At 48.5% G+C, this 23855-nt stretch overlaps 1 protein-coding gene across 3 annotated transcripts; it reads right to left on the bottom strand.

The window, feature by feature from the left end:
• Positions 1–1814: 1814 nt before the first annotated feature.
• On the bottom strand, positions 1815–23643 carry CE3H16orf89 (chromosome E3 C16orf89 homolog). 3 transcript variants are annotated; one of them, XR_006708091.1, is made up of 9 exons: positions 23329–23643; positions 18815–18964; positions 17601–17751; positions 16389–16506; positions 13995–14130; positions 13258–13362; positions 11607–11693; positions 10352–10495; positions 8921–9004 (listed from the first exon to the last, which is right to left on the bottom strand). XR_006708091.1 is itself a non-coding variant. In XM_045460401.1 (8 exons), exons 1-8 carry the CDS (start codon positions 23537–23539, stop codon positions 3335–3337), a joined length of 1032 nt encoding a protein of 343 aa, XP_045316357.1. In that variant the 5' UTR covers positions 23540–23642; the 3' UTR covers positions 1815–3334. The 3 variants fall into 3 exon arrangements, 2 of the variants coding, with proteins under 2 accessions (XP_045316357.1, XP_045316356.1); XM_045460401.1 differs by lacking the exons at positions 8921–9004; positions 10352–10495 and adding an exon at positions 1815–3408 and having other exon boundaries at positions 23329–23642; XM_045460400.1 differs by lacking the exon at positions 10352–10495 and having other exon boundaries at positions 8656–9004; positions 23329–23637.
• Between the last annotated feature and the right edge of the window lie 212 nt (positions 23644–23855).

Genomic DNA, 23855 nt, shown 5'->3' with positions numbered 1-23855 from the left:
CCTCTTTCTGTCCCTCCCCCCTCTCAAGAATAAACAAACATTTAAAAAAAATTTTTTAAGGAATTTCTTTTTTTTATTTATTTACTTTGAGAGAGAGAGAGAGAGAGAGAGAGAGAGAGAGCGAGCAGGGGAAGGGCAAAGAGGGAGAGAGAGAGAGAATCCCAAGCAGGCTCTGAGCTGAGCCTGATGAGGGGTTCAGTCTCACGACTGTGAGATCATGACCTGAACCGAAACCAAGAGGCAGACATTCAACCGACTGAGCCATCCAGGTGCCCCTAAAAATTAAGAATTTTAAGATGGAGACAGCAGAGTGTGAACGCAAGCATGGGACCCATCCTTGTGCAGGCCCTCTGTACCCGCACAGGTCAGAAGTCCACGAAGCTGGCCAGTTACTTCACTTCAAACTTCCTTTGAGGGAATACTTCTCTTTGGGCTTCGGTCCAGGGCAGTGGCCAGAGTTAGGTTGCCTTTTGGTGCCAGTGCAACGTATAGGCCACCTTGGAGACAGTACGAGTTGAGTTAGCCTTTGGTGTACAGGTATTCAGGGCCATACCAGCCACCAGCCACCAGCCTGTTTTGGTTCACAGTCAGCGTGGTTAGTGCCTGAACTCAGACCCCTCTTTGAACCACTGCTCCCTAAAGCCAGTTAGGGTCAGTGTACTGGATTCGATAGTGTTCCCCCAAATTCACATCTTTCCCAGAACTTCAGAATATGACCTTTGGAAATAGGATCTTTGCAGATGTAATTCATGAAGATGAAGTCATAGTGGAATTGGGTGGGCCCTAGATCCAGCCTGACTGGTGTCCTTGTGAGAAGACACACAGAGAGAGGCATGCACAGAGGAAAGAAAGCCATGTGAAGAAAGAGGCAGAGACTGTCAATACAACCACAAGCCAAAGAGCACCAAAGATTTCTGGTAACTACCAGAAGCTAGGAGAGAGAAACAGATTCTTCGTCAAGAATTCAGAGGGAGAATAGCCCTGCTGACACTTTAATTTTGGAACTGATACAGTCAAAGCCCTCACATGAACCCCCAAGGGTGGCTCTGAGGCTTGTGGGGGAACAAGTTAGTTCAAGTCAGTTAACCACATTCAAAATGACTTCCTTTCTGGGGTTAAATGATGCAGATTGATGCAAATATATTGATGGGAAGGGATTATGTCTTTCTTATCTTTACATCCAGGAGTAAAAATCATTAGCAAACAAACCCAGACCTGCCACCAGCTTCCTTGCCCCAGGAAGGGTGGCTGGTATGGCCCTGAATACCTGTGCACCAAAGGCTAACTCAACTCGTACTGTCTCCAAGGTGGCCTATACGTTGCACTGGCACCAAAAGGCAACCTAACTCTGGCCACCGCCCTGGACCAGAAGCCCAAAGAGAAGTATTCCCTCAAAGGAAGTTTGAAGTAAAGTAACTGGCCAGCTTCGTGGACTTCTGACCTGTGCGGGTACAGAGGGCCTGCACAAGGATGGGTCCCATGCTTGCGTTCACACTCTGCTGTCTCCATCTTAAAATTCTTAATTTTTAGGGGCACCTGGATGGCTCAGTCGGTTGAACGTCTGCCTCTTGGTTTCTCTAGGTCAACTGGGCGATGTGGGTGCAGGCAGTCTCTAGTGAGTTCTGACCTTTGGTCTCCTCCCAGCTTTGTCACTCCTTTAACAAACACATAATATGCACATAATATCTAAGCACATATGTGCTATTGAAATTCTCCATTTGCTGAGAAGCCTATGACATTAATTAAACAAGGAGGCCATCGGATTGATGTGGCTTTATGCCAAGGCTGCTGTTAAAAAACAAAATTCAACTGAGTAAATTTAAAGATCAAATTGACTTTATTCAACGACTCATGAACTAAGCAGCATTCCATCTAGCAAATAGAAAGGAGCTCCAAAGAGCCATACAAAATGAAAGGCATTTATAGGCAGACAGGGAGTGAGACAAAGAAAGATTGTTTCTGGCAACTTCACCGTCCTTTGGGGGAAGGGCAGGGGCCTATCTTGTAGATGACTTCACTAGTGCTGACCAGGTTACTCCAGGCTGGAGTTAAAACTTTCATTCCTGGAAGAGGCTGAAACTGCAGTTAAGTTAGGTATTAAGTCTTGGTTTGCTGATGTGGGGCTTGGCATATGTGACTCTATTTGGGGCCCGTTGTCTCTCTTCCTTCCTTCCTTCCTTCCTTCCTTCCTTCCTTCCTTCCTTCCTTCCTTCCTTCCTCTCCCTCTCTCTCTCTCTCTGTTTCTCTCTTTCTCTCTTTCTTTCTCTCTCTTTCTCTTGTTCTTTTTTTCCTCTCTCCATACAACGTGAGCCTCGAACTGAGGATCCTGAGATCAAGAGTTGCACGCTACACGACTGAGCCAGCCAGATGCACCTCTTTTTCTTTAACATTGCTCACAGAAGCAAACGAGAACCCAAGACTGTAAATGCCTCAAGGTTATGAAACCAAAATGCTAAGAATGGCCATTTACAAACAGCTTTAACTAACAGCCAGCTAGGCATTAAACTATAGGCAACCTATTTCCTGTCTTTATTTTCTCGCTTTCTTTGTTGAGGTCTTTCCCCTGGCTTGTTTCCACTTCAATTTGGTACTGCTAGATTTGAATTGATTTTTGCTCAAATAAACCCTTAACATTTTTAATAGGCCTCAGTTTATCTTTCAACAAGCCCGAACCCACAGTCCCAGCCATACCAGCTAACTAACTCAGGGCTGTCTCCTCTGCTCACATTTATCCTTCCTTAGGAATACCTTTGTCTCTTCTCAACATCCTCATCTGGCTGTATAGTCACTTGGGTATTCAACAGATTGAGTGCCTCCTCTGTGCTAGAGGCTGATGAAACAGACAGCTTGGCCCTGCCCTCGTGGAGACACACACTAAACAACCCAAGTATGGTGGGAAGAAGCAGGATGGAGAAAGAACCATGTCTTAGGGGGAGGTGGCAGGGAAGGCCTCTCGAAGCCCATTGTAGACTGAGTAATAAGGCACCAGAAAAAAGGGACAGCTGTGGGAGATGCAGGGCCAGAGCCTCACAGGCAGAGGGCACTGTAGAGCCCGGAGATGGGCTGGAGCTTGGTCGGGGAGGATAGAGGAGGAAGGTTCAGGCCAGCGCCAGATCCTGCAGGGCTCCAGGGAAATTCATTTGGATTTCAGCCTAAGTGGAAACAGGAAGCTACTGGAAGATCTTGGGTTTTTTGTGTGTTTTTGTTTTTTGTTTTTTTTATATAATGGTTTTATTGAGGTGTAATTTACATACCATAAAATTTAACTGTTTTAAAGTGTACGTGTCAATGATTTTCAGTAGATGTTGCAGAGATAGCATATCTTAGTCCAATTTTAGGACGTTTTCATCACCCCCAAAAGTTCTGTTGTGTGGTTCCACTTGTTTTCAGTGTCTGGAAAAGGCGAATCTGGAAGGACAGAAAGCAGATTAGTGGTTGCCTGTAGTTGTGGCTGGGAGCAGGGAGTGACTGCAAATAGCATGAAAGGGTTTGAAGCTAGACGCTGAATGAATGGGGGTTGGGGATTGGACCTCTTCCTCTGTCCTCCGTCCACATGCTGCCTGTGAGTTTATCCACTTTTTTCAGCTTTTGAGCACACATTTCCCGAAGATGCCTCTTCTGTTGCTGCTTATTTTTTTCATGCATTCAGCAGTCTCTGACTGAGAGCTCTAAGCTCTGGCAGGACATGGAATATAGCAAGTATCTTGTGTTTCTTTCATCCAGAGCATGAACAATGCTTATGCATTACTGTCAGCTTATCGATTGAAGGAAAGAATACCATGTCTAAGCAGTGCACCCTGTCTTTCCCACCACAAGTGCAATCTGATTGATTATAACTGTTTCTTTTCTTTCTTTTTTTCCAAGTTTTATTTTTAAGTACTCTCTGCAACTAACATGGAGCTCAAACTCAAAACCCCGAGATCAAGAGTTGCATGCTCCGCAAAGGAAACAATCAGCAAAACTAAAAGGCAACCGACAGAATGGGAGAAGATATTTGCAAATGACATATCACATAAAGGGTTAGTATCCAAAATCTATAAAGAACTTATCAAAAGCAACACCCAAAAAACAAATAATCCAGTGAAGAAATGTGCATAAGACATGAATAGACACTTCTCCAAAGACATCCAGATGGCCAACGGACACATGAAAAAATGCTCCACATCACTCATCATCAGGGAAATACAAATCAAAACCACAATGAGATACCACCTCACACCTGTCAGAATGGCTAACATTAACAACTCAGGCAACAACAGATGTTGGCAAGGATGCAGAGACAGAGAGTGTCTTTTGCACTGTTGGTGGGAATGCAAGCGGGTGTAGCCACTCTGGAAAACAGTACGGAGGTTCCTCAAAAAACTAAAAATAGAACTACCCTATGACCCAGCAATTGCACTATTAGGTAGTTATCCAAGTGATACAGGTGTGCTGTATCGAAGGGACACATGCACCCCACTGTTTACAGCAGCACTATCAACAATAGCCAAAGTATGGAAAGAGCCCAAATGCCCACTGATGGGTAAATGGATAAAGAAGATGTGGTATATATATACAATGGAGTATTACTCAGCAATCAAAAAGAATGAAATCTTGCCATTTGCAACCATGTGGATGGGAGTGGAGGGTATTATGCTAAGTGAAATTAGTCAGAGAAAGACAAATATGTGACTTCACTCATATGAGGACTTTAAAAGTCAAAACAAATGAACATAAGGAAAGGGAAACAAAAATAATATCAAAACAGGGAGGGGGACAATAGAGACTCATAAATATAGAGAACAAACAGAGGGTTACTGGAGGGGCTGTGGGAGGGGGGTTGGGCTAAATGGGTAAGGGGCATTAAGGAATCTACTCCTGAAATCGTTGCTGCACTATATGCAAACTAATTTGGATGTAAATTAAAAAAAAAAAAAAAGAGTTGCATGTTCCTACTGAGCCAAACAGTCGCCCCTGATTTCTTGATGTCTCTCCCACCTTGACTTTCATCTCTCAGGACAGAGACTATGTCTGCTTTTCACTGCTTTCCCCTGGCACTTGGCACAGTCCTTGGAGCAAAGTAGGTACTTCATGGATATTTCTTAAATAAATGATGGGAACAGGGTCCTTGTTTGTTCTCAGCTGCATCTCCCTTGTCCAGAGGACAGCTTAGCACACAGTAGGTTCTCAGCTACTATTTATTGAATGAATGGATGAGGTATTTCACTGGGAATGACATCATTTGCCAGTAAACCCCAGAGGTTGAGGTGGTGTGGATCCTGGGTTTTCTGAGAAAACTCACTCACTGCTAATAGTCACTGAGCTCATTTAAGTCTCAGGCAGCGTGTGAGGGGCCAACCTGCACCATTTTATCAGATCTCCTCCTGAGTCCTAAAGGTGGGTGTTATTATGATACCCATTTTACGGAAAAGGAAATGGAGGCACAGAGAGGGCAAGCTATTGACCCACGGTCACACAGCTGTAAGCAGAGGGGGCAGATGGTTCTGAAGCTTGAGCTCACAACTTTTCCTGTACGTATTTACATATTAAAGGGAAAAGCTTAAAAAACACAATGATTTATTAACCAGAATTAGTCTTTTATAGTGAAATTGTTTATCTTGAACAGGGGGCCTATATGGAACACACTTTTGACAGGAATATTGCTGGAGCACCTAAAATCACAGTGGATGAGTGTGAACACTGAGGAAGGTATAGGGGAGCAAATCTTGCCACCCCAAGATATGCCTCTTTGGCGCACTGATTATTTTCAGCTGGTTATTTTTAAGAAACTTCAGACATGAGAGATGCTCTGGAAACTGAGAATTTACCCTTTTGTAAGAGATATTCATACATATAAGGGAAACAGCCTTTTGTAGGGATGTCTCTCTCTGTCACAAGCAGAAAGAGGGGGATGGATAAATAAATCTCCAGAAACTGTTATCAATAGAGACAGCATGGACTTAAATCTACTCTTGCTTCCTGTGCTTTCCCCAGGAGCCTCTCATAAAGGAGAGGCTCACCCCCAACACCTTCTTTCGTCTTTAGCTGGACATGGTATTTAAAGTGATACCTTAGATCGTTGTGGGGAGTGGGTCTCTCTCACGTATACAGGCAGTATGCATGTTATTGAACTTTCTTTTTTCTTCTGTTAATGTCAACTTAATTTCTAGACCAGCCGAAAGAATCTTGCAGGGTAGAGGAGCATGTGATGGAAGAGACATTACTTATGCCTCTGGATGTACACGGTCAAGGCCACCACCCTAGATGTGCCCCTTATCTAACTGTAGATATCCCTTGATGTCATACAGGTCCAGGCCTTGGAGACCCCACTGTTCTCAGCCTTGGCGAGCATCAGTGTCCCTTAGGAGCTTGTCAGAGAGGCAGGTTCCCAGGCCCCCTCCTGGTGGCTGAATGAGAATCTCTAGAGGCAGGGTGGGGAATCTGCATGTTTAACAAGGCTCCCCAGCGGGTTCTGATGCCAGCTGCACAGGCCACACATTGAGAAACTCCTCTGGGAAGGCAGTGTCCTGGTACTGGATAGAACAACAGTGTTCAGAATATGGGAGGGGCACCTGGGTGACTCAGTCGCTTGACTGTCCGACTCTTGGTTTCGGCTCATGTCATAATCTCACGATTTGTGGGTTCGAGCCCTGCGTTGGGCTCTGAGCTGGCAGCGCGGAGCCTGCTTGGGATTGTCCCTCTCCCCCCACCTCTGCCCCTTCCCTTCTTGCGTGCTCTCTCTCAAAATAAATAAACATGAAAAAAACAAAGAATGGGAAATGAAGGCCCACCTCCACATCATGTTACGTGCTCATGTAATTTATCTTCAATAAGAAGCTGAGGTCTGGGGTGCGGGAGTGATAAAGAGCTTCATCCTTTGGTGTTTTTACCTCTTCTTGGTGCCCTGCAGCAACGGTGATGCAAGGAAGTCACAATTCAGAGGGGGTTCATCTTGCAAATTTTTCTCCCCATGTCTCCATTCTGCATTAGGATTCTCTTTTCCTGAAAGTGACTTACAGACCCAGATGTCTGCTAGAGTCCTCCTCCCTTCCCCCCCCCCCCGCCCCCCTGCCCTAGTTTGGTAATTTTTTTTTTTTTCAACGTTTATTTATTTTTAGGACAGAGAGAGACAGAGCATGAACGGGGGAGGGGCAGAGAGAGAGGGAGACACAGAATCGGAAACAGGCTCCAGGCTCTGAGCCATCAGCCCAGAGCCTGACGCGGGGCTCGAACTCACGGACCGCGAGATCGTGACCTGGCTGAAGTCGGACGCTTAACCGACTGCGCCACCCAGGCGCCCCCCTAGTTTGGTAATTTAAACCTTCTAAACGTGTATCAGCGTCAGGCCCCAGTGACTAATCCACCCCCAATTCAGGAAGGATGGGGGTGGGGCATAATCCCCTCCTAATCCGGTTGTGTGCCCCCCACCTCTCTCTAGGCTGTGTGCCTGTCTTGGTAAACTTTGGTTTGTGGGATAGTGTGGGAGAAATCCTTGAAGCATATGGAGTGCCAGGTGGGTATTAAATTCTGCCCCTTGGTTCCCCAAGAAAGCTAGCAACTCGAAAGCAAGTCAAACTTGTCAGCGAAATCCAGGACCGTTTCGGCGTGCCTGACACTTTAAGAGCACTTTCAGGAAAGCATCCAGGGGCACAAGCAAAGAGGATTAGACAGAGGAGACTAACTCCCAAGAAAAAGATTTAGAAGAACCACTGCCCCCACCAGGTTATTCAGCTGAGCACAGAAGGAGCCTGGGTGTTTTAATTCAGGTTCTCAAATACAACTAAATAATCACATCAGGACAATCAGTAGCTACTTTTCACTTTGAGGCAAAACAAGATGATGGACTTAAAGACACTTCCAGCCCAAGGACAGGGTTTTTAGCTGATTTTTCTACCCCAGAGTCTCATTTTGACATGCGCCTGCACGTAGCCTGAAATCTGCAGCATAGACAGCGCCACCTGGACCCGTGGTAATGTTCCAAAGGCCTTTCCTTGAATACTAGATTCGTGTCAGAGCTTCAGCAGATTGTATGGCAGCTGTACTTCAACAAAATAAATAAATTAGTTGAAAACAAAAAGGAATTCTAGCTGACATGTTTAGATATACTCACAATGAAGCAGAACACGAGGGAAGAAGTACAAGCAGGGAACACTCCCCTGGCACTTATTATGTTACAGGAATTGTTCTTAGGACACTAAGAACATGATTCTCACAGCACTGCAAGTAATCTGGAGGTAGGTGCTGTAATGATCCCAACTGTCCTGATGAGGAAACAGAGTCACAGAGCTGCTAAATGACTTCGCCCAAGGACACGGAGCTACTTGGCGGGGCAGCTGGGATGTGGACTCAAGGCAGCCTGGACACAGAACCTCATCTTTAACCATTATGTCACACTGCCTTCTGTAAAATGACAAGGCTGTGACAGGCTGTGACATGATAGCGTAGAGTTCCTTGCATGGGTACAAAGAGTTTATGTGTTGCTTTTCGTGGTCAGATCTCAAGTTCGGTCATGACTCCAACTGTCAGGTTCGGAGACCCTCATTTCTCCCACTGGGAAGACACAACAGTTGACATCTGCATAAATTTACTTTAAGACTCAAGTTTATGGGTCTCCTTGGAATTTGTGTTGAAACAGAAGCTGCCCACACGGCTGAGAAACAACACTCGACTCCCCACTCGACTGCACTCTGAATTTATTTCTCTGCTTCTACGCCTGGATCCATCCCAGCCTCACCTTCCCTGGCCCTGCTCCGTGCGGAGAAGCTGGGTTGCTTGGCTAGTCTGCGTCTTCAGCTACCTCCTGGTCAAGGTATGACCCAGGCACCCAGGATTTAAGGGAGGAAGGACTAAAGGCATCTGTCTTATCTTCCAGTGGCGGGAGTGGAACCATTTGTCTCAGTGGTCGCTGGGTCGTGCCAGTGTGGACTGCCACAGCTCTCCATTTGCTGGGGGTATTCTGCCAGGACGTAGAGGAAGCCACCCAGGGCTGCGACAGCCATGGCTGTGTTGTGGGAGGAGCAGCCATCTGGGGAGAGAGAGTCCTCTTTGTGAGTACTGTGTGGTGGCCACAGTTCCGTTATGAGTGCTTTTCAGATACTTTCTCAGCCAGCCAGATCCCCTTTGCTGGCTGGCCACCCATCCCCCAGCTGCTATGAGTGCTGGTCACTAATGGCTCCCTTCTCCAGAGAAATGACTTCAGCCAGTTGGAGCCTCCTCACTGGGGACGTCATGCCTCCTTCCAATGACTCACTTATACAGGACACAAAAGCCTAGCCCTCCATCTCAGGGGGGTGACTCAGGTCTGATTCCCACTCCAGAGCCTCCTTCCCCTGGGATCTGACCAGGAGCCACATCGTTGTCCAGCTCCTTCCCACCTTCCCTTGCTCTCAGGCCCTGCATGAGACCTTCTAGGACAGCCCCCCATGCCTGTTTTGCATATAGGGAAACTGAGGCTCAGGTAGCACAGCCGAGCTCCCCAGCTCTAGTGACTCCACAGCTCATTTCTTGACCCTGACAGCCTCCTGCATTGCTGCCTCAGTCTTGCCCATTCCCAGGTGACCCTGAGCACCTGCCTGAGACAAAAACTCCTTAGATGTTACTTAGTTCTCTGAACTCAAAGTGGGATGCCCACCTTTCACTCCTGAGCAGGAGAAGGAGCCAGGACTTTCCTCTCCCCTCAGAGTCTTGGAGAAGGGACAGACCGCAGCCAGGTCCTTTGGCGGGGGAAGGAGCATGCAGGTTTCAAGGAGCCTAATTACCAACTCTAGCAGTCCACATTAACATATGCCAAGTGCCGTGGGGAGTGCTTTGCACAGTGAACTGATATTAACCCCCAACAGCTCTATGAAGGAGGCACTGCTAGGTCCCTATTTTACAGATTAAGAAACTGGGGCTCAGAGAGGTTGAGTGACTGCCACAGTGAGGAAGAAGCAGAAGCAGATTCAAACCCTGACAGCGTCATTTCAAACCCTGTACTCTAAATCTCCATGCCAGCTGCCCCCCTGCTCCACAGGTGTGCAGCAGAAGGAAGGAGAAAACACCACTCCCACCTGGGCAGCTTCCTAGACTGCTGTCGATCTGCAGGGGCCCAGGAAGGACCTCGGCCTTCAGAAATTCTGCAGCTTCCTCTCCAGCCCTCAGGACGGTCCTGGGGTTCAGCTGTGTGCCTCTAGGGAGCAGCCAGCTCTCCAGGGTGTGCACAGCATACCCCCTACCACCTGGTCATAGGTAGCCCCAGCCCCCTGTGTCAGGCAGGCCTAGTCTGGGCAGGGGCCTCTGGAATCTCCAGAGAACTTCTCTCCGTTCTCCAGCCCAGCCTTTGGTGACAGCTACAAAACAACCCATTGGAGTTATGCTTCCCTCTCTTGTTTACCTGCAGGCAGATGATGCGGCTGCAGGGGAGCTCATGGGGAGGCATTTAGTTATTGGGATCATTCACCAACATATGCTGGGCATCTACTCTGTGAGCTGGCTGTTCCACCTCCTTCTGCGTCTGTCTTGCAGTTATTTATTTTTTCTGAATAAAAAAATGGGCGTGCCTGAGTGGCTCAGTTGGTTAAACGTCTGACTCTTGGTTTCGGCTCAGGTCATGATCTCACAGTTCTTGAGTTCGAGCCCTGCGTCAGGCTCTGCACTGACAGTGGAGCCTGCTTCGGATTCTCTCTCTCCATCTCTCTCTCTGCCCCTCCCCAGCTTGTGCACATATACTGTCTCAAAATAAATAAATATTTTAAAACATGAAATCGAGTTTTCTCTTCCTTCTTTCTCTCTCCCTCCTTCTCTTTCCCCCTCCCTTCCTCCCATATTAAACCTTTTCTTTCTTCCCTTCTCAATACAATTATATCTTATTCTCATTTTCTCTACACTGGTGGACTGACCAAATAATTTATTATCTCAATCAGGACACTTTGGGGAGGAAAGGGAGCACTATTTATAATGGCTCCAGGAAGAGATGGAAGCTGGGGACATCTGGACATGTGGTCACCGGGATTATACTGGTCACTTGCCTGCTGGCTCGAGGATTCCCTCCTGTCCTTTTTTGCTTCAAACCACAGTGCACTGACCCTTCCAAACTACATTTCCCAGGATACTTCGCTCATCATCTGGTCAGGTTTGAGCAACAACACCCACAGGCTGGAAGAGTGGAGAAGCCGGGGTATTTCCTCCCCATCTCTGCCTCCTCCGTGTCCAGCCCCTGCAGGCTCTGCTAACCCCACTTTGCTCCACAGTCTCTCCAGCTCTGCCTCGAGGGAGGGTAGTGGCTTACTGCAATGATTTATCTCTGGGTTTTCTCACTTTTCTGTGTTCAACTCTTGCAACACCTCTGAGAAGAGTTCCCTATATTAAATTCCCTCTGCCTCAAGTTCCTGGTGCAGGTTCTGTTTTCCCGACGTGACCTTGTCTGAGAAGGGTTATCTCTGTGATTTTCAGTAACACACTGAAAATTCCTTCATGCTCCTTTCATTGGAGACAAGACCTCTGGATTTCCACTTCCTACCCTGCCCTCTACCTCCCAGACCTGGCCCTTCAGGGATGCCAGGGGACTTTTCCACTGAGGTCAACCTGTGTGCACTCTTTCCAGGGTGTCCTGATTTCACGCCCAGAAGGTCCCTGGGTATTTTCATTACCTGTAAATTGTTTTTCTCGCCTCTTCACTCTTCTTAAAACGTGCTGTTGGTGTTGAATGGCTGTCAATAATTCTTCATCTTCAGCAGCTGGGAGAAGGGTGAAACGTGACCTTCTCATGATGGATTTTCACACATTACTCACCAAACCTCCTCCCCCTCACAACACCTCAAACAACTCAGATCTTCTCCTGAATCTGGAGCTTCTTCCAGAAGGTTCCTTGAGCACCCATCTGCAGATCCTTACCCACTGTCTAAATTTGTCATCTACTGATGTTTCTCCAGTCGTGGTCCCCCAACCACCTACATCAGAATGGCTGGAGGATCTTGTTAAAAATGCACGTTCCACAGGCCTACCTTGTACCTGCTGTTTTAAAAGCAGACTATCTTTATTTCAGAAGCTTTGCCTTGGGGCGGCTGGGTGGCTCAGTCGGTTGAGCTTCCGACTCTTGATTTCGGCTCAGGTCATGACCTTACGGTTGGGTTCATGAGATTGAGCCCCAAATCAGGCTCTGTGCTGATGGTGTGGATCCTGCTTGGTATTCACTCTCCCTCTCTCTCTGCCCCGCCCCCACTCATGTGTGCGTGTTTTCCTTCTTTCTCTCTCTCTCTCTCAAAAATAAATAAATATACATTAAAAAACCAACCAACCAACCAACCAACCAACCCTTTGCCTCCTTGCAAAACATCCCAGGCTTCTGTATTTATTTGGAACCTCCTCTGTACCATGCACAGGACAGGAGGTTTCCTACGTTTTAAGTCTACTCCTCACAGCTCAGGAAGGAGATTATTACAGTCATTTATTTACAGATGAAGAAATCAAGGCTCAGAGAGGTGAAGGGACTTACTCCCAAGAGGATCAGCTGCCCAGGGTCACACAGCTGGAAAGGGGCTGCATCTCTTGTCTCCCTATCTCTGCTTCTGTGTCACCCTGTCCCAGACATCTCCCCTGACCACTCCTGCCCAAAGAACTGTCTTGTATAGTCTTTTCTTTCTCAGCCTGTTGTCTCCTTCACAGCCCTTATCAGAACTCACCATTATTTCACTTATTGGTTAATTTAGGTAGTTTCTGCCTCTTTTCTTCTGACCCTAGTTTCCCCTAGAGCCTAGAACAGTGTCTGGCACAGAGCAGGTGCTCAGGGAATACTTATTCAAGGAATGGATTTGTTAATGTAGGTCACGGGGCCAACATCTTCCAATAAGACTGTCTCCCCTCCTGCAGAGTTTTGGCTTTTTAAAAGGTCTGACCCCATTTCCGTGTATGTGTGAGTGCATGTGTGTGTTTGCACACACATACATGTTGCAAATCTCTCTCTGAGCCCTTTTTTTTTTTTTAATTTTTTTTTCAACGTTTATTTATTTTTGGGACAGAGAGAGACAGAGCATGAATGGGGGAGGGGCAGAGAGAGAGGGAGACACAGAATCGGAAACAGGCTCCAGGCTCTGAGCCATCAGCCCAGAGCCCGACGCGGGGCTCGAATTCACGGACCGCGAGATCGTGACCTGGCTGAAGTCGGACGCTTAACCGACTGCGCCACCCAGGCGCCCCTCTCTCTGAGCCCTTAACACCACCGCATCAACTCTCCTCACTTGGCCTAGAAATCCAGCCCCCAACCACCTGCCTGCTCCCAGCCAGGGTACAAGTGCAGCTCACCAGGCCTCCCGAAGCATCCTTCCTCTGGCTTCTGCCAGTTGAGAATGGCCTCCAGCCACCAGAGCTTGTAGAAGTCTGAGAAGCCACTGATTCCACAGAACATGACTGGAAACAAAGACAGAGGACCTCCTACAGGCCTGTCCCCCAAGCCCACCTGCTTCCACTGCTCAAAGCTGCACAGCGCCACCTGCCTCCTCCCGCCAAGGTGAAGCAGCACCAGGAAGTGGGCGCTCAATGCAGTGGCTGGAAGAAGGCAGTTCCCAGGCTAGGTCCTGCCTCCCATTTAGAGTCTTCATTACAGTCACTCAAGAGTTGGGGTCAGTAGAGGGATCTAGACACCCAAGCTAAGGAGCAGCCACCCAGAGACCCCTTTTCTGCCTCATCTCCGAGGCTTCAACGTCTGTTTGCCCATCAGCTACTCAGTCCAGAGCTCCATCACTGAGTCAGCCTTTGGGGGCAGGAAGCAGTCACATAGTGACAGATAAAATATGGGATGACAAGTTAAATTTGAGTGTCCAATAAATACAATTACAAATTTTAAAGTATATGTATAGCCCATGAAACGTTTGGGATATACTCATACTAAAAATGTATTTAGTTTATCTGAAGTTTGAATTTACCTGGGCACCCTGTATTTTTATTTGCTATATCTGGCAGCTCATGTGTGTGTGTGTGTGTGCCCTGTGAATCAGGGACACCCAACTGCTTTGTCCCTAGAGTGCAATGCCAGGGCTCACTGTTCTCCATGAAGATGTCCCGGGTGGGGTACGCGTATCCGATAGCCTCAGCTCTCTGGTTCAGGTCCATCATGTTGGCACAAAAGAGGTTCATGTAGTGCTGGCTGTGGCGGAACAGCCCCTCCGTGCATCCCTTCTGGGGAGACAAACACCCGGAAATAAGGAAGTCAGTGGCATGGGTGACAGACTGGCACTGTTACAGAAGACTTGCAATTCTGAGATGGTCTGGCAGGTGGTTGCCTTTGGGGAAGCTCTTTCCCTTTTTCCCAGAATTTCTTCCCCATCTACACACCCCACCTGCTGGGGGCTCTGTCACTGGGGGATCAGAAAGAGCTGGGTTTGAATCCAGGCTCTGCCACTCAGGAGCTGTGTGACTTTGGCTGGCTAAGTTAACCTTTCTGAGCCTTGAGGGTCTACACACGGAAAGGGCAATGCTGCTGGGAGCCACACCAAAGGCACTCACATGGATGGGTGCTTCCATAGTTAGGAAGGCCCCGACACAAGCCCAACACTGAAGGACACACTATAGCAGTAGCTGCTGTCACATTCAGATTGCAGGCTAACCCAGCTGGCAGCTTCAGGGCTGCTCAAACTGTGAGCCATGGACTGGTCTCAGGGACAGGATAGGAGATGAAAAGAGACTTTAGAAACTTCTGTAGCAATGTGTCAGAGTGGCTTTCTATCCGTCCAACCTAATAATTTAAAATAAGTTAATTTTAACGTTTATTTATTTTTGGGACAGAGAGAGACAGAGCATGAACGGGGGAGGGTCAGAGAGAGAGGGAGACACAGAATCTGAAACAGGCTCCAGGCTCCGAGCTGTCAGCACAGAGCCCGATGCGGGGCTCGAACTCACGGACCGCGAAATCATGACCTGAGCCGAAGTCGGCCGCCCAACCGACTGAGCCACCCAGGCGCCCCAAAAATAAGTTAATTTTAAATAATTTTAAATTTTTAATTTAATTTTAAATTTTATTTTAATTTTAAATAATTTAATAAAAATAATTGATATTATATTTAAAAAATAATTTTCCTCGTAATCTGATTTTTTTTTTGTATTTACAGAAATACTGGACTGTGACAGCCTGCATATAAATAACATTTTTTAAAAAACCTGACAAACAAAAATATTAAGTCCCTTTTCAGCTAAGGATTTCTGGTCATGGAATAACATCTTTCAATAGAGATAATGAGGCTTACTTTTCTATATAAGGAAATATATATGTTTAAAAATTATTATCATTATTGGGGCGACTGGGTGGCTCAGTTGCTCAAGAGTCCGACTCTTGATTTTGGCTCAAGTCATGTTTTCATGATTTGTGAGATTGAGCTCCGCATCAGGTTCTGCACTGACACCTTGGGATTCTCTCTCCCTCTCTCTCTGCCCCTCCCTCATGCTTGTTTCTCTCTCTCAACAATAAATAAATAAACATTTAAGAAATTATTATCATTATTTAGCAAAGTTTGAGCTCCTGGGCTTGGAAGAGCGTGGCAGGCTGCAGAGGTGGGGGTGGGGCTCGCTTGTCTTGGTTTTGTTTTCTGGAAGCTGCTATGGACCAAATATTCTAAATCTTTTTCAATTTGTTATTGTTTGCTAAATTCTTTCTGCTACTTCTCTTTTATTCTTTCTCTCTTTTTTTTTCGGATGCCTATGATCCAGTTCAGCATGCAAAGCTATCTGTCCAACAGAATCCCTTCCCCCCCTCCAGTTTGGTTCAATGTTATAGTGGGCAGATGGTAAGCTACTCTTTTTTTTTTTTTTTTTTTTTAATATTTATTTTGGGAGTGAGAGAGAGAGTGAGAGCATGAGCGGGGAATGGGCAGAGAGAGAGGGAGACAGAGAATCCCAAGCAGGCTCTGTGCTGTCAACGCAGAGCCTGATGTAGGGCTCGAATTCATGAACCGTGAGATCATGACCTGAGCCAAAACTGAGAGTCAGATGCTTACTCAGCTGAGCCATGCACACGCCCCTATGGCAGGCTACTTTTACTATTCCTTCCCAATGCCCAAAGCACAAGTCCAAAAACCTGCTTGTTTTCCTGGTAGGTACCATATAAAACCATGCTGCCAAAGGCCCTCTTTACCTTTCTTCTTTTAAAAACATTTTTTAAAGTTTGTTTATTTAGTTTGAGAGAGAGAGAATGAGAGAGAGAGAGAGAAAACACAAGCGGGGGAGGGTCAGAGAGAAGGAGAGATAATCCCAAGCAGGACCTGCAGCGTCAATGCAGAGCCCGATGCAGGGCTTGAACTCACGAACTTCATGAACGGTGAGATCATGACCCAAGCCGAGATCAAGAGTCAGACACCTAACTGACTGCGCCACCCGGGTCCCCCAGCCCCTCTTTACCTTTTTTTCCCCCTCTGAGTGTGTGGCTAGCCCACATGGGCACTCACCAATCTGGCTGAGAGGAAAAAGAGCAGCTGGTGAGACAGGCAATAGCCTGAGCAGCCGGGCTTGGTCATGAGGGTCCTGCAGAAGTCTGAGAGCCTGCAGGGCTGGCCACCATCGGTCCTGGGGGAAAAGTGGTTCAGGCCCTAGAGAAAGGGTGTCCTAAAGGAAGCCTGGGGACATGGAGACTTCCCTGGTCCCTATTCCCCCATTAGCTATTAGAACCCCGGTAGTTTCCAGGCACCCAGCTGTGCACAAGGGGTTGCTGGATAAAGCACAGGTGTACTGTGACTTGATTTGCTAAATCAGTATCCCAGCACAGGGGAGGTGACACTGGAGTTACCCTGGGTTGGAGGAGCTCCAGGAGGCTGCAACTTCTTATTGCTCCTTGGAACCCCCAAGTACAACCTTTCCACCCTGCCCTAAACAGCAGACCCCTGAACCTCAGACTGATTCAGGGCTTGCTCCAAGCTCACGAGCTCATTGCACAGCCGGATAAAATGGTAAGTTAACTGGGATCCAGTCCTGCTTTCAGAGACCTACATCCCAGTGAGAGGGGCAGAACCATAAGACAAATGTAAATCGCACCTATGGCTACCAGTGGTGCTAAGAGAGCCAGCCCACCACGGGAGGTCAGCTTGTGCAGTGAGGTCAGGGAAGGTTCTGGAGGAAGGATGCTGGGGGTGGCCCTAAAGTATGAGCAGAGTTACTTAGGCATGGGGGAGGGGTGGGGCAGGGTGGGAGGAGGCCCACAGAGGCCAGATGGGCACAGGCGTGGGTTTAGAAGTGGGACAGAGTAGGCACTGTCTGTCTGACAGTGAGAGTCTGACACGAGCCCCAGGGGCTGGACTAGAGAAACATGGAGACCTGGAAGGGCAGTAGGACTTGGGGCTTTGTTCTGAGAACAATAGGAAGCGTCACACAGCAGGCAGGAGGTTCAAATGTGGTTTTTGAAAGGATTGCTCTGATATGGGAGACGGGTGGGGTGTGGAGTGGGGTGAGGTGCATGTTCGGACCAGGTGTGAAGTATTGAGTGGACAGTGGGGGCCAGCTCGGGTGCCACGGGGGGTGGGAGAGGTTGGTGTCTGGGGTGGGGGGTGGCTGTACCTGGTTTCACGCAGACCCTTGGGGACTGGGAGAGTGCGTGGAATGAGAGGACAAGCAAAGAGCAAGTACTTTTGGGTTTTTTGGAAGCAGGGCAAGTACAGGAGGCCCACCCTGTTCCCAGCAGCTGCACCAGACACAAGTCACTGCTTTCCTCTGAGAAGGAGTCCTGAGTCTCAAACGTGGGGTAGACCATGGAGGCATCTGTACAGGTCCAGGCACGCGGAAGCTTCCAAAACCCAGGCTGGATGGTTGATTGGAACTCTGGCAGAGAGGTGGGGGTGGGGGGAAACACCCAGAAGGCAGTGGGCCATCCCTTACCTTACTGCCCCCAGGTTCCTGTAACTCCAAGCCAAGCAACTAGGTGTTCCACCCCCATTACCCCTGACCACACACAAGTGCCTGCTTAGGGCTTTGAACCTTGTCTGCTGGTTGCACATTGTGTTTGAAACAATCAGGAAATGCTTCTCCAAAAAAAAAAAAAAAAAAAAAAAATTTTTTTTTTTTTTTTAATCCATAGGAATAGTGTTGGGACAGGCTTTGACCAAATCTACTGCATCCCCTGGAAGTTTGAGACACACGAAAAGGGTTAGTTGACTCCTTTGGTTTGGTTAGAAAGTGGAGCTCTTACAAAAAAGATGCCCAGCTTAGGGCTTCTTTAGGATGACACAGGTTAGGATAGTCCCAAGGGCCAGGCCTGGGAGAGGGTGGGGAACCTGGATGTTGGAGGTAGAGAGGGCTGGGTATGGTCACATGCAACAGGACTTTGAGAAGGAAGGGAGGACTGGCCAATTATCCCCCACTCACTCCCACCTCTGACTGGGAGCTGGGAGCCTGGGAGGCAGGACTGGACAAGTATGAGGGGCTGCCCCACTCCACCACCCCCAGCAATGATTCACTCCATGTTTATAGGGTGGGTCAGAGACTCTTAGCATTATAAGGCACAAGAGAGATACTAGCGAGAGGCTAATATTTGCAGCACAAAGGGCTGAATTACCTTTGAGGTATCCCACTCTCTGGGACAGACCAGACCCTCCCCTCCAGTCTAGGATGAAGGCTCCCAAGCCTGGGGGGAGCTAAACAAATGAGGGGGAACATGTTCCCTACTCTTAGCCCTCACTGCGCCACTCCCTGTGTGGGTGGGAGAGGTCATCTCAACCCAGTCAAGGATGCCCAAACATTCCTCAGGGTCAGCCTGTGGTGTGCTTCGCCCACAGGACCCAATTGGTTACAGGTTGTCCCAGACCATCCCTTACACTGGGAGGAGCACCCCCAGATGCTGTGTTCTTGAAGAAATGAGATCCCCGCCCCCCACCCCTGCTATTACCTCTTAGGTACTTAGGGTCACTCAGCTCCAGGTAGAAAATGGATCTGTGAAGGAGAGGTGCTAGTTTTTCCACCAGCTTCCCCACACTCAGGCTCAGCGGCTGCAGCTGGGGGTCCCGAGCCCATTTTTCTTGAACACCTTTTAGCTGCACTGGAAAGGAAAAGAGATCATTCATTCCATCATTTGGCAAATCATTTGGACAGGAAAAATTATCCTAAGCTATAATGCTTACTGAGCCTCTCTGCCTCCTCCAGCTCCTGAGGAGAAGGAATTCACTGAGCTTATTGGAAATTAGACCTTGTGGGGCTCAGCTGGGTGATGGTGGTGGGGACACTAGAGTGCTGGAAATTGGCAGCCAAGAGCTTGATTTCTGGAGGTGAGCCTTCATTCAGATCCTGACTCTGATACTTTCTTGATGGGTAACCAGAGAAAGATATTTAATTTCTCTCCATTTTACATTCTTCATCTATAAAATGGGGGTAATGATGGCCCTTACTTCTTGGAGTGGGGAGTTGTAAGGACTAAATGAACTAATGCATAGAGAGGACTTACCATTGTCCATAGTACAGAGTAAGCACTCAATAAAGTTTAGATATAAGTATCAATTAATCATTTAAGGCTTGCTGTCCAGGAGAAAAAAAAAATGAGGGAGGGATTCAGATGCAGTGTGGAGAGCTGCTGTATACAGTTGAATAGGTTGTACATTGCACAAGAACAGCACACAATCCTATCATGGGTTTGTGTATGTATTAAGCCAAGTTTCCAGCAGATGGCAGGCAAATGACTTAAGGAAGGAGACATCTTTTTCTAATTTTCACAAAGATGCCTTATGGATTAGTAGTGGCCCTACAGGAGTCGGAGAAAATGGTGGTGGGGGGAAGGTAAGAGGTGGTCAAGAGAGGAGATGGGAGGGAGAGCCTCAGTACAGGGCTGAGAGGGTAAGAGGTGGCCTGAATTGTTCTCTGCTCCAGGAAGAGAGCTTTGATGGGGAGGCTGGGCGAGGTTTAGGAGGGTGCTAAGCAAACCTTTCGGCGTGATGGGCTTTGTAGCATTCTTCTCCAGGCTTGGGTCTTTCCCTGCCCTTGAACCTAGGCCATCTGCTTCTGAAGCCTTGTTCCAGATTGCTTGGCTCTACAGCAGAAGGAGGGTACTGTGCTGGCACCCAGAAGGGGTAGCCAAGTCATCAATGAGATGAACCCAACCTGGCCTTATGGTGGTGCTGGGTCCTGAGTCGTGTTTCTATCTCTCCTATTCCTCCCTGCCTGTGTGGCTGCTGCTGCCACCTTCTGGATCACCCTCTTGGCAGGTGGAGGTAGTTGCAGGGGCCCTTTTCTCTTTGAAGGTCAGTGTCCACCTGTCTACATCTGAGTAGAAGGATTCAGAAAACCAATGGATATCTCATTACTATTGAGCCCCCCAGAATGTGAAATCCTTTTTGCTCTCCCAGGAGGCTGAGAACGAAGGTAGGACCCTCATAGTGAGTTCTGTGGCAGCCAGTGGTTTTCATGCCCTTTCAAGCCCTTCCTGCATTGTATGGGCTGACCCTTGAAACCAATAGGAAATTGGGGAAATGGTGTGTGACCTCCAAGGCTTGGTTGTAAAGACATTGAGGCTTCTGTCTTGCTCTCTGTGAGGCCACTTGCTCTCAGGGAAGCCGGCTGCCATGTTGTGAGGGCACCCAAGCAGCCCTATGGGAAGGTCCACGTGGTGAGGAACTGAGACCTCCGGCCACCTGCCAGCACTAACTTGCCAAGCCTGGGAGTGAACAAGGGTGGCTCCTCCTGTCCCACTCAAGCCTTCAGATGATCACAGCCCTGGCTGACATCTTGACTCCAACTTCATGTGAGATCTGAGCCAGAACCACCCAAACTGTTTGCAGATTCCTGACAGAAATGGTGAGATGGTAACTGTTATGTTGTTTTATGCAGTTAAGTTTGGGGATAATTTGTTAGGCATCAGTAGGTTACTGTAAAAGGAAAGGGCAAAGTCGTGGAGAGGAGAGGAAGGAGGAGGGGGTGGCCCTGGTCTGAGGCTGTTGTGTGGTGTTGGTGCGGGCCATCACCTCCCTCCTTCCCAGCCACCTCTACCCTGTGATGGTTCAGAGAATGGGAGCTCAGTCAGAGCAGGGCTCTAAGCCTGCCTCCTACACTTACTCACTATGTGACCTTACTCGCTATGTGAACTTGGACATTCTCTCTCTCTCTCTCTGAGAGAGAGCAAGTGAGCATGGGAGAGGGGGAGAGAGAAAGAGAGAGAGAGAGAGAGAGAGAGAGAGAGAGAGAGAGAGAGAATCCTAAGCAGGCACCATGGCCAGTGCAGAGCCCAACGTGGGGCTTGATCCATGACCCTGACATCATGCCCTGAGCCAAAATCAAGATTCAGATGCTCAACCAACTGAGCCACCCAAGGACCCCTTCTCTAAAGTCTGTCCCCTCATTGGGAAAAAGAGGATAATCATAATGAACTTACTTCAAGAGTTATGTGGGGTCAGTGAATTACCCCATGCAAACATTTACATTATGCCAGGGCTTGGTGGGTACTTAGTGAACCTTATCTTTTATTATCTCACGGACCCCAGAAAGCACTCCATCAAGGGAATCACCTGTCCCTCCCTTTTGTCTTCATAAGGAACTGACAGACCCATGGGACTATTGTTGACAAAGGTCTGTTGCCTTGTTTCAGGAATGTTTATTCAACCGCTGCTCAGAGGGAGCCCAGTGCTGTGTTTCACCTCCAGGGTGGTCAGGAAAGTCAATGTGTGCCCACCCTGCCCTCAAGGGCTGTTAGAGCAGTTAGATTTGAATACTAGACCCTCTGCCTATCAGCTGTGAGGAATATGGAGTCTACTGAACCTCTCTGTGCCTCAGAGTCCCCACGTGCTGAAAGAACAAAACAAAGCACTGCCAGCTCTGGGCGTTTGGGGATTACAGCGGGTACCCAGGTAACATCCAAGGCATGTTTGCCGGGCCACATGCTATGGCTTTGTGGGTTCCTTACTTTATTAAAAAAATAGATTGGCGGCACCTGAGTGCTCAATCGATTGAATGTCGGACTTCAGCTCAGGTCATGGTCTTGTGGTTCGTGAGTTCAAGCCCCACATTGGGCTCTCTGCTGTCAGTGCAGAGCCTGGAGCCCACTTCGGATCCTCTGTCCCCTTCGCTCTCTGCCCCACCCCTCCTCATGCTCTCTAAAAAATAAACATTAAAAAAGATTTAAAAAATAGATTAAATGTTATCTCTTATGGGGCACCTGGCTGACTCAGTCAGTTAAGCATCCAACTTTGGCTCGGGTCATGATCTCATTGTTCATGAGTTCAAGCTCTGCATCAGGCTCTGTGCTGACAGCTCAGAGCCTGGAGCCTGCTTCAGATTCTGTGTCTCCCATTCTCTCTGCCCCTCCTCTACTCGCACTCTGTCTCTGTCTCTCTCTCTCTCTCAAAAATAAATAAAACATTAAAAAAAAAAAAGGTTATGTCTTGCAACTGCATTAGTATAAAGACAGATATGTTTATGTTATATATTACAGCATTCTTTTTGACCTAAAAGTTCATTTTTATTCCTTCTGACTAAAAGAGAAACGAAAACATTTTCCTGGATCCCTGAAAGTATTCTGTGCCTAATACGGTAGCCAGCTCTGTGGTTTATTACTATAATTCATTTCTAGAGGTGTTACAGGGTGTGTCTGGGATTAAATGGAGACCCTGGTCCTAGCCTGACAGGATCTTGGATCTTAGGGACCTCCAGGATGCTACATGGGGGGTCAAGGGTGTGGGGAGGACACTGGGGCACCAGGCATGGAAGCAGACCTGTCCGGGAGCCCCTCCTTCCACTGGGACCTGGAGGCTGGGTGGGTGGTGGGTGGCAAGTTGCACTGGCTACCCAGAGGAGGGTGGTGTGAAAGGGGGGCCAGCCAGAGCCCCAGGCTGATTCCAAGTCAGCTCTGTCACTTAGGTCAAGGTGGCCTTCTTAGAGGGGCTTCCTGCAACTCGAAGTGAGTGTGGAGTGGCTCCTTGCTTGCATTGGCCTGTCACCAGCTCCCTCCACAAGGATCTTACATCCCTGAAAGCTGAACAAACACTTGGCTTTTTTTGTGGAGGCTTCAGATGGCTTTGGCTAGAAGTAGGGGGAGTGGAGTTGGAACCTGATCTTGAGAGTTCCTGGCTTTGTTCACAGGCGCCCTCCCATACATGCCTCTTGAAAGGGCACTCTCCCTCTGCCCACCTGGTTCATGGTGTATCAGGAGAGGGGCTGTCAAATGAATCATTTCCTCCTGGGAAAACAATAAGTTCCCAATCTTTTCTCATGTGGCCTCTGAATCCTTCTTGCTTCCAAAATAATTGAGTAGAGCAGGGCCCCAAGACACCCAAAAGGAGCAAGCTGCCCAGCCCTTCTTTCCTTATAGTTAGAGCAGGATACTTCAGTGGCCAGGAAGTGGTCAGGTCCCAGGGGTACAGAGCAGAGAGGTGATAGGCTGGTATTCCAGGGGTCAGTCTAGGATAACAAGAGTGCACCTACCTTCCAGCACCCGGAACCCCACCACGCCATCCAAGTTGATTTCAGGCAGCCTCTTCTCCAGGAAGGAAATGGCTCTCTCCAGCGCGGAGAGGATGAGGCCTGTGATGGTGGCTTTGCCTTCTGGGGTTTCTGGCGGTGCCAGCGAGGAGGGTCGCAGCGGTGGTGACGCTGACAGCAGCAAGAGCAGGAGCAGGAGCCCTGGGCTGGACATGGCTGGCCCTCTGCCTGAGTCTGGTGCAGTGCTTCAGCCGTGGGGCGGCCCGCCCCCACGTACCCTCCTCCAGCCCCTTCCTCCTTGCCCCTCCCCTGCAACGCTGCAGATGAGTGGCAGGCAGGGCTGACCCAGCAGGCTGGGCTGGCCTGGCAGAGGTGTCTGGGAGGGGCAGCTGCAGGGGTCTGATTGCCAGGGGGTGGGGGATGGGGCAGTGGGGAGCAGGCCAGCCCTGGAATGGAGCCAGCTAGAGCTGTAATTTCCCACCCTTTCCTTCTCAGTCCTGATTCCCCAGGCTTGTGGTCTACATTTTGGA

Source organism: Leopardus geoffroyi, chromosome E3 (assembly GCF_018350155.1).
Source record: "Leopardus geoffroyi isolate Oge1 chromosome E3, O.geoffroyi_Oge1_pat1.0, whole genome shotgun sequence".
In the NCBI taxonomy this organism is placed as follows: Eukaryota; Metazoa; Chordata; class Mammalia; order Carnivora; family Felidae; genus Leopardus; species Leopardus geoffroyi.
The sequence above is the reverse complement of the archived record's forward strand: the minus strand, read 5'-3'. Positions and strand labels throughout refer to the sequence as shown.